Below are 10,797 nucleotides of genomic sequence, written 5' to 3' on the forward strand. Positions count from 1 at the left end.
ATGGAAGGATGCCAGACCTTGGTGGAACAACATAACCTCACTTTCAATACATTGCTGCAGCAATTCCGAGCTCGCAGCCCAGGAGCTTCCCATGGATCTCGACTCTCTCATTGCCTTGACCATACGGATCGATGGGCGGCTAAAGGAATGTAGGAGGGAGAGGAGGTCTGTTCCTAGTCACACCGGAAGTCCCCGGCGTCTACATTACAGAGAGAATCCGAGGTTACCCGAGTTCCCCATGGAATCACCAAGGTCTGCTGACTCGCCTCCTCCGGAGCCTATGCACTTGGCAGAGCTCGGTTGTCTCCTGCCGAACGTTTACGCAGACTAAACACCAAGAGCTGTCTGTATTGAGGTACTACAGGTCATTTAACTTCTACCTGTCCATTAAAATACCAGACTCATCAGTAGATACGAGTATGCTGGTGGGCCATACGAAGAATTTCCAATCTCCCAGTACTCGTACCCTTATCCGTGCCATCCTGCTGTGGGGTGACTGGTCAAAATCTCATTGATTCTGGGGCCGAGAGTTTTATGGACACTACCCTGGTGTCAGAACTGGGAATCCCCACTCAAGCCCTCTCCATTCCCATGGACATCAGACCGCTGGATGGGCGCTCTATTGGCAGAGTCACCCACAATACAATTCCTATCAACCTGCGAATGTCAGGTAATTCCATGCAATTTATGCTCATCGAATCTCCTCAGGTACCCTTGGTTTTGGGGTTTTCATGGCTCCAGAGATACAATCGCCTTATCGACTGGACTGTTGATTCTATCAAGTGTTGGAGCCCATTCTGCCACACTCTTTGCCTGAAGTCAGCGTAGTCTGCCCCGGGACGTCTTCCTGCGGGCTTGGGATAAGCCTCGGACCTCTCCGCCGTTCCCGCAGAGTACAAGGACCTCCGGGAGGTTGCCCATGCCACATCGCTCCCTCCACATCGGCCCTATGACAGTGTTATCAACCTTCTCCCTGGTACTACACCACCTCAGGGGCGGCTTTATTCCCTGTCGGGTCCGGAGACCAAGGCGATGGAAAGGTACATTGAGGACTACCTTGCTGCAGGGTGTATCGGTCCTTCTGCCTCCCATGCCAGTGCAGGGTTTTTCTTTGTGAAGAAGAAGGACAAAACCCTGCACCCGTGTATCAACTACCAGAGCCTTAATGACATCACGGTTAAAAACTATTACCCGCTACCACTCACCGCCTCAGCTTTCGAGCCTCTCCAGGGGGCGACTATCTTCTCAAAGTTGGACCTTCGGAAAGCCTACCATCTGGTGCGGATACAGGAAGGAAAGGAGTGGAAGACAGACTTTAACACAACTAGCGGGCAATACGAATACCTGGTGATGCCATATCTCCACCATCTCCTTCCTAGGATACATCATCGCTGCAGGAAATATGCAGATGGATCTTGGCAAGGTGAGAGCGGTGGTGGATTGGCCTCAACCCACATACAGAGTGCAGCTGCAAAGCTTCCTGGGGCTTGGTCATTTCTACTGTTTCATCCGGGGTTACAGCACCCTTGCCTTACCCCCTTTCAGCACTCACCTCTGCCAAGGTCCTGTTCACGTGGTCTCCAGCTGCTGACTGGGCGTTCTCTGACCTCAAGCAATGCCCATTCGGAAAAGGAAAATGCAAGATATATATTTACACTGAGCTGCGCTTCGATAGATGGGTCGAAGATGGAAGACTGGTTTGCCCAGCAGAGATCGCCCTTGTCTTTTGTAGAATCTTTCTGGTCGTAGTGTTGTAGAGCGGATAGAAGTACCCTGTCTTCTCAGGAGATTGTCTGTCCTTTATTGGGCCACATATATTTACAGCTGCAGCTGATAACTTGACGTCTAGGATGTATCACTTCTTTGGTGAATAAGAGTTCATACCAAGTTGCCATACTCAGCTCGTGCTGTATTCTGGCTGGTCTAGTCGAAATTCATCCTTCCAGCATGGTGAGCACCTCCTCCACATTGAAATTAGCCCTTTTAAACATATGGACACCAGTCCTCACGTCGTCAGGAACTAAGGTTGACTTCCGTCAACGGGCTTTTGTATTGGGGGAGAGAAGGGCGTGTTTCATAGTTCTCAACCAATGTCTGTTCACTTGGGCGTGGCCACTGAGTGAGCATAGTTAACTTATGAAAACAATTCTCTCATTTATAAGCTAACAATTGCACAACAATTCCATGTGAATCTGATAACTAGAATGTGTAGACTTTCCAAGATAAAATGTATGTTGTCATCATGGGACATCAGATATAATGTCCCAGACACCAACTGATCTGACATCATATTCTTTAAGTACCAACGGACACTTTCAACTGGTTGGATTACAGAAATATTGTACCATTCCCCAACCTTTTGATGTTACCATACTCTCTCTATGTTAACAAAGGGCTTTCCAAGAGTCCATTCTGTAGGGAGGAGAGAAAATGGGGAGAGGTATTTATGGGGGTCATAAAACTCATACAACAGGGCAATGTCATGACAGCAGGAATGAGAAGATTTGATTAACCAATATCTAGTCCTAGCTGGTGGAGCTCGGATATCCCCCCAACACCAACACACGCTGGTCCCCCGTCGTCGCCCATCTTCCCAAGCACCACTGTGCAGTCAGACCCTTTAAATATTCTGTACCGCCAGGGCCACAATAATATGCTCCAACTGATTGTCTGAGTGTAACTCCCCATGGTAAAGTTGAACCGAGTGAATAGCAGGGCCCAACTAGACCAGATATGTCTCCTCTCCTCCCCTCCCACTCCAGCTAATGTTGCCAGCACTGCCACTACCTGGGTGGGGTACTCCAGTGGAATTCCAAATGGCTAGGTACGATGTTGTCAAGGTTTTCATTAGCAGCTTTGAGAAATTCTTGTATATTCAATCAATCAATCAATTTTATTTTATATAGCCCTTCGTACATCAGCTAATATCTCGAAGTGCTGTACAGAAACCCAGCCTAAAACCCCAAACAGCTAGTAATGCAGGTGTAGAAGCACGGTGGCTAGGAAAAACTCCCTAGAAAGGCCAAAACCTAGGAAGAAACCTAGAGAGGAACCAGGCTATGAGGGGTGGCCAGTCCTCTTCTGGCTGTGCCGGGTGGAGATTATAACAGAACTATGCCAAGATGTTCAAAAATGTTCATAAGTGACAAGCATGGTCAAATAATAATCATGAATAATTTTCAGTTGGCTTTTCATAGCTGATCATTAAGAGTTGAAAAACAACAGGTCTGGGACAGGTGGCGGTTCCATAACCGCAGGCAGAACAGCTGAAACTGGAATAGCAGCAAGGCCAGGCGGACTGGGGACAGCAAGGAGTCACCACGGGCGGCAGTCCCGACGCATGGTCCTAGGGCCCAGGTCCTCCGAGAGAAAGAAAGAGAGAAGGAGAAAATTAGAGAGAGCCATTAGAGAGGTAGAAATGGTATTGCTCACCAATCTCAGGTTTTGGCTTTTGGACCCGCTTTTGGACCCACCCTGCCAGACAGGCTCTTAATCTCTGTTAACCCAGGCGGTGATGCTTCAGCCGGCAAGCAGACAAGCTAGCTAGATAGCTAAAGATATCTTAGTTAGATAGTATAATTAGGTTGTGAAGACTTGGTCGATATTAGCTACAGGTTTATAGTTTTTGGTAAGATTAACTCTGACTCTTTTGTCACCCAGCTGTTGGAGGAAAGCTGTTTCTCACAGGCGTACCGTAACCTACCTTTCATTATGTAATGAGACCATTTCTACCTCTGTTAACCATGACAACATTGTTGGCCCTTGTTGTCACCCACCTGTTGGAGGAAAGCCTTTTCTCACAGGCGTACCCTAACTTTCATTATGTAATGAGACCATCTCTGTTAACCCGGGCTTCATCCCAAATTCCACCATATTCCCTATATAGTGCTCTACTTTTGACCAGGGCCCATAGTGCTGTATAGGGAATAGGGTGCTTTTTGGGATGCAAAATAGGATTTCAGTTCAAACCCCTGTTTGCCACGTAGTATAGGGCGTTGCCGTCTCAGAGCCAGCATCGTGGACACTCATTGGCTGAGACGATGCTTGAGAACTGACCATATGTATGTTGCTATCACCTTTAGAGTGGAGGGGGCTGAGGGGAGTGTACAGTATGTTATGTTTACAGGGGTAGAATGTACAACATTCAGAGGTTACAAAGCTGAGGTAAAGGACCGCCAATCCATCTTTCTATCTCTCACTCTCTCTGTAGTCTTTTCATTGTCTCTATTTGGTTTGTTTCTCTCAGAAATATCTTGGCTACTCTTTCTCTCTGTAGTTTTCTTTGTCTGTACTGGGTTAGTTTTTCTCAGAAGTATCTTGACTTCTCTCTCTCTTATTCTCTCTGTATGTGGCATGTGTATTTTCTCCCTGTCTCTCCTAGTTGTAATCCCTAAACTGATCGAGACCTTGAAATGGACATACATTGTTATTACATTGTTATGTGTGTATGTTTACGGTTTGAAGACGGTTTATGCTCTGTGACAAGCTCTTACGCTCTCTTTAACCTCTACGGGACCCCCCCCCCCCCCCCCCGCGGGACGGTTGAGCTAACGTGCGCTAATGTGATTAGCATTAGGTTGTAAGTAACAAGAACATTTCCAGGACATAGACATAATTTAAGAAAGCTTAAATTATTGTTAATCTAACTGCACTGTCCAATTTACAGAAGCTATTGCAGTGAAAAGATACCATTTTTTTGAGTTGTTTGATTGTTTGAGGAGAGTGCACAACAACAAGAAACTTTTAGAAACTGGTCAGTAATCTTGCTCTGATTTGTCATCCTGAGGGTCCCAGAGATAAAATGTAGCATAGTTTTGTTTGATACAATTTTTATATTGAAATGTAGGAACTGGGTTCTACAGTTTGAAAATGCATGTTTTTTTTCGATGAATTATCTTTTACCAGATCTAAAATGTTATTTTCTCCAAGATTATTTTCACATTTCCACAAACTTCAATGTGTTTCCTTTCAATTGGTATCAAGAATATGCATATCCTTGCTTCAGGTCCAGAGCTACAGGCAGTTAGATTTGGGTATGTAATTTTAGGCGAAGAATTATAAAAAGGGTCCGATCCTGTTTTATTTCTTTCTCTCTCTCTCTCTCTCTCTCTCTCTCTCTCTCTCTCTCTCTCTCTCTCTCTCTCTCTCTCTCTCTCTCTCTCTCTCTCTCTCTCTCTCTCTCTCTCTCTCTCTCTCTCTCTCTCTCTCTCTCTCTCTCTCTCTCTCTCTCTCTCTCTCTCTCTCTCTCTCTCTCTCTCTCTCTCTCTCTCTCTCTCTCTCTCTCTCTCTCTCTCTCTCTCTCTCTCTCTCTTTTGACTTCCCTCCACGGATCAAGCCCTATCTGACTGAGAGACATGTCCTCCTCCTCTCTTCTGTGGTGCCTGCTGGTGGTGTGTGTTCTGACTGTGGTCCAGATCTATGCAGCAGAGGAACGTAAGGTCCTCAAGGTGTTCAACCTCAGAGCCAGCGACCTGAACAGCGGCTTGTTCCAGACCCCTGATGCCTACGTCAAGGTAAATCTCTCCTCACCTGAGTCACCTGTCCACCATGATAGATGATGTGTGGTGATCTGTCTGGTGCAAAATAGCCAGGTGCCAGTGCTATACATTAGTAGATTAGATGAGGTGAGTCACCCTTACTATGAGCATCTGGGGGGGGAGGGGGGGCTTTATACATCTAATCTAATGACGATAATGAAAATAATTGTAATAATGATGATGATAATGATAAGAATGATGATAAATCAAATCAAATCGTATTGGTCACACATGGTTAGCAGATGTTAATGTGAGTGTAGCGAAATGCTTGTGCTTCTAGTTCCGACCGTGCAGTAATATCTAGGAACGCGAAGCTACAAACTACCTTATACCCACAAGTGTAAAGGAATGAATAAGAATACGTACATATATATATATGGATGCGCAATGGCTGAACGGCATAGGCAAGATAGTACAGTATATACATATGAGTAATGTAGTGTATGTAAACATTATATAAAGGGGCATTGTTTAAAGTGGCTAGTGATATATTTATTACATTCAATTATTAATTATTAAAGTGGCTAGAGATTTGAGTCAGTATGTTGGCAGCAGCCACTCAATGTTAGTGATGGCTGTTTAACAGTCTGATGGCCTTGAGATAGAAGCTGTTTTCAGTCTCTCGGTCCCAGCTTTGATGCACCTGTACTGTCCTCACCTTCTGGATGATATCGGGGTGAACAGGCAGTGGCTCGGGTGGTTGTCCTTGATGATCTTGTGTCCTGGAGGGCAGGTAGCTCGTCCCCGGTGATGCGTTGTGCAGACCTCACTACCCTCTGGAGAGCCTTACGGTTGTGGCGGTGATACAGCCCGACAGGATGCTCTCGGACCTCTCGAAAGTTTGTGAGTGTTTTCGGTGGCAAGCCAAATTTCTTCAGCCTCCTGAGGATGAAGAGGCGCTGCTGCGCCTTCTTCACCACTCTGTCTGTGTGGGTTGACCATTTCAGTTTGTCCGTGATGTGTACGCCAAGGAACTTAAAACTTTCCACCTTCTCCACTACTGTCCCGTTGATGTGGATAGGGGGCTGCTCCCTCTGCTGTTTCCTGAAGTCCATGATCATCTCCTTTGTTTTGTTGATGTTGAGTGTGAGGTTATTTTCCTGACACCACACTCCGAGGGCCCTCACCCCCTCCCTGTAGGCCGTCTCGTCGTTGTTGGTAATCAAGCCTACCACTGTAGTGTCGTCTGCAAACTTGATGATTGAGTTGGAGGCGTGCATGGCCACGCAGTCATAGGTGAACAGGGAGTACAGGAGAGGGCTGAGAACGTACCCTTGTGGGGCCCCAGTGTTGAGGATCAGCGTGGTGAAGATGTTGTTACCTACCCTCACCACCTGGGGGCGGCCCGTCAGAAAGTCCAGGACCCAGTTGCACAGGGCGGGGTCGAGACCCAGGGTCTCGAGATTAATGACAAGTTTGGAGGGCACTATGGTATTACATTCTGAGCTGTAGTCGATGAGCAGCATTCTTACATAGGTATTCCTCTTGTCCAGATGGGTTAGGGCAGTGTGCAGTGTGATTGCGATTGCATCATCTGTGGACCTATTGGGGCGGTATTGGAGTGGGTCTAGGGTGTCATTGGAGTGGGTCTAGGGTGTCAGGTAGGGTGGAGGTGATATAATCCTTGACTAGTCTCTCAAAGCACTTCATGATGACGGAAATGAGTGCTACGGGGCGATAGTCGTTTAGCTCAGTTACCTTTGTTTTCTTGGGAACAGAACAATGGTGGCCCTCTTGAAGCATGTGGGAACAGCAGACTGGGATAAGGATTGATTGAATATGTCCGTAAACACACCAGCCAGATGGTATGCGCATGCTCTGAAGACGCGGCTAGAGATGCCATCTGGGCTGGCAGCCTTGCGAGGGTTAACCTGTTTAAATGTTTTACTCACGTTGGCCGCAGTGAATGAGAGCCAGAAGGTTTTGGTAGCGGGTCGTGATACTGATAATAATGACGATAATGACAATACTGATTATGGTAATGATGCCAATGATAATTATAACACACATCATCATCATCATCAGTATCAACATTTCCATAATCAGTAGTGTCATCATCATCGTCATTATCGCCATTACCATAATCAGTATTGTCATTATCATCATAATTATCATCATTGCCATAATCAGTATTGCCATTATTATCATTATTATCAGTATCATTATTCTTATCATCATCATCATCATCATCATCATTATTGTCATTATCATCACTAGTATCATTATAATTTAGGTGTTTATGGGCTCTGGCTACGGCGGGAAGACAGAGGTAAAGAACAACGACCATGACCCCTGGTGGAAGGAGGACTTCAACTTCTTTAACGCCCATGAGAACAACCCTGTGAGGCTGGAGGTGTACGACAGTGACTTGCTCTTTGACGACCTGCTGGGGACCTGCGAGCGCTCCATCAAGATTGGAACTTGGCAGCATCAATGTTTTCTGAAGAAGGGCGGGACCCTGTACTACTCCTACACCCTAGAGCCTCTACAGTAGATCCTGTACTACTCCTACACCCAAGAGCCCCAATAGTAGACCCTGTACCACTCCTGCACCCTAGAGCCTCTACAGTAGACCCTGTACTACTCCTACACCCTAAAGCCTACAGTTCACCCGGGAGCCCATTAGACCCCTTCCACATAGCTAAAACAGCATTTATTACTGATAGTCCTATATCCAGCTAGAGTAGAGGCCTCTTGTTATCTACAACAACATCTGGTCCCATATCTCTGTCCTCTTATCTACAACAACATCTGGTTCCATATCTCTGTCCTCTTATCTACAACAACATCTGGTCCCATATCTCTGTCCTCTTATCTACAACAACATCTGGTTCCATATCTCTGTCCTCTTATCTACAACAACATCTGGTTCCATATCTCTGTCCTCTTATCTACAACAACATCTGGTTCCATATCTCTGTCCTCTTATCTACAACAACATCTGGTCCCATATCTCTGTCCTCTTATCTACAACAACATCTGGTTCCATATCTCTGTCCTCTTGTTATCTTCAACAACGTCTGGTCCCATATCTCTGTCCTCTTATCCACAACAACATCTGGTTCCATATCTCTGTCCTCTTATCTACAACAACGTCTGGTTCCATATCTCTGTCCTCTTATCTACAACAACATCTGGTCCCATATCTCTGTCCTCTTATCTACAACAACATCTGGTCCCATATCTCTGTCCTCTTATCTACAACAACATCTGGTTCCATATCTCTGTCCTCTTATCTACAACAACATCTGGTCCCATATCTCTGTCCTCTTGTTATCTACAACAACGTCTGGTTCCATATCTCTGTCCTCTTGTTATCTACAACAACATCTGGTTCCATATCTCTGTCCTCTTATCTACAACAACATCTGGTTCCATATCTCTGTCCTCTTATCTACAACAACATCTGGTTCCATATCTCTGTCCTCTTATCTACAACAACATCTGGTTCCATATCTCTGTCCTCTTATCCACAACAACATCTGGTCCCATATCTCTGTCCTCTTATCCACAACAACGTCTGGTCCCATATCTCTGTCCTCTTATCTACAACAACGTCTGGTTCCATATCTCTGTCCTCTTGTTATCTACAACAACGTCTGGTTCCATATCTCTGTCCTCTTATCTACAACAACGTCTGGTCCCATATCTCTGTCCTCTTATCTACAACAACATCTGGTTCCATATCTCTGTCCTCTTATCTACAACAACATCTGGTTCCATATCTCTGTCCTCTTATCTACAACAACATCTGGTTCCATATCTCTGTCCTCTTATCTACAACAACATCTGGTTCCATATCTCTGTCCTCTTATCTACAACAACATCTGGTTCCATATCTCTGTCCTCTTATCTACAACAACGTCTGGTTCCATATCTCTGTCCTCTTATCTACAACAACGTCTGGTCCCATATCTCTGTCCTCTTATCTACAACAACATCTGGTCCCATATCTCTGTCCTCTTATCTACAACAACATCTGGTCCCATATCTCTGTCCTCTTATCTACAACAACATCTGGTTCCATATCTCTGTCCTCTTATCTACAACAACATCTGGTTCCATATCTCTGTCCTCTTATCTACAACAACATCTGGTTCCATATCTCTGTCCTCTTGTTATCTACAACAACGTCTGGTTCCATATCTCTGTCCTCTTATCTACAACAACATCTGGTTCCATATCTCTGTCCTCTTATCTACAACAACGTCTGGTTCCATATCTCTGTCCTCTTATCTACAACAACATCTGGTCCCATATCTCTGTCCTCTTGTTATCTACAACAACGTCTGGTCCCATATCTCTGTCCTCTTATCTACAACAACATCTGGTTCCATATCTCTGTCCTCTTATCTACAACAACATCTGGTCCCATATCTCTGTCCTCTTGTTATCTACAACAACGTCTGGTCCCATATCTCTGTCCTCTTATCTACAACAACGTCTGGTTCCATATCTCTGTCCTCTTGTCTACAACAATGTCTGGTTCCATATCTCTGTCCTCTTATCTACAACAATGTCTGGTTCCATATCTCTGTCCTCTTATCTACAACAACATCTGGTTCCATATCTCTGTCCTCTTATCTACAACAATGTCTGGTTCCATATCTCTGTCCTCTTATCTACAACAATGTCTGGTTCCATATCTCTGTCCTCTTATCTACAACAATGTCTGGTTCCATATCTCTGTCCTCTTATCTACAACAACATCTGGTTCCATATCTCTGTCCTCTTATCTACAACAACATCTGGTTCCATATCTCTGTCCTCTTATCTACAACAATGTCTGGTTCCATATCTCTGTCCTCTTATCTACAACAATGTCTGGTTCCATATCTCTGTCCTCTTGTCTACAACAATGTCTGGTTCCATATCTCTGTCCTCTTATCTACAACAACATCTGGTTGCATATCTCTGTCCTCTTATCTACAACAACATCTGGTTCCATATCTCTGTCCTCTTATCTACAACAATGTCTGGTTCCATATCTCTGTCCTCTTATCTACAACAACGTCTGGTTCCATATCTCTGTCCTCTTATCTACAACAACATCTGGTCCCATATCTCTGTCCTCTTATCTACAACAATGTCTGGTTCCATATCTCTGTCCTCTTATCTACAACAACGTCTGGTCCCATATCTCTGTCCTCTTATCTACATGAACATCTGGTTCCATATCTCTGTCCTCTTATCTACAACAACATCTGGTTCCATATCTCTGTCCTCTTATCTACATAAACATCTGGTTCCATATCTCTGT

At 45.1% G+C, this 10,797-nt stretch overlaps 1 protein-coding gene across 1 annotated transcript; it reads left to right on the forward strand.

Moving 5' to 3' along the window:
• The first annotated feature begins 5,339 nt into the window (after positions 1–5,339).
• On the forward strand, positions 5,340–8,298 carry LOC120038519 (perforin-1-like). Its single transcript, XM_038984247.1, has 2 exons — positions 5,340–5,513; positions 7,771–8,298. The coding sequence occupies exons 1-2, from the start codon at positions 5,355–5,357 to the stop codon at positions 8,029–8,031; spliced, it is 420 nt and encodes a 139-aa protein (XP_038840175.1). The 5' UTR covers positions 5,340–5,354; the 3' UTR covers positions 8,032–8,298.
• Positions 8,299–10,797: the final 2,499 nt, after the last annotated feature.

The sequence above is a fragment of the Salvelinus namaycush genome, unplaced genomic scaffold, assembly GCF_016432855.1.
Source record: "Salvelinus namaycush isolate Seneca unplaced genomic scaffold, SaNama_1.0 Scaffold224, whole genome shotgun sequence".
NCBI lineage: Eukaryota > Metazoa > Chordata > Actinopteri > Salmoniformes > Salmonidae > Salvelinus > Salvelinus namaycush.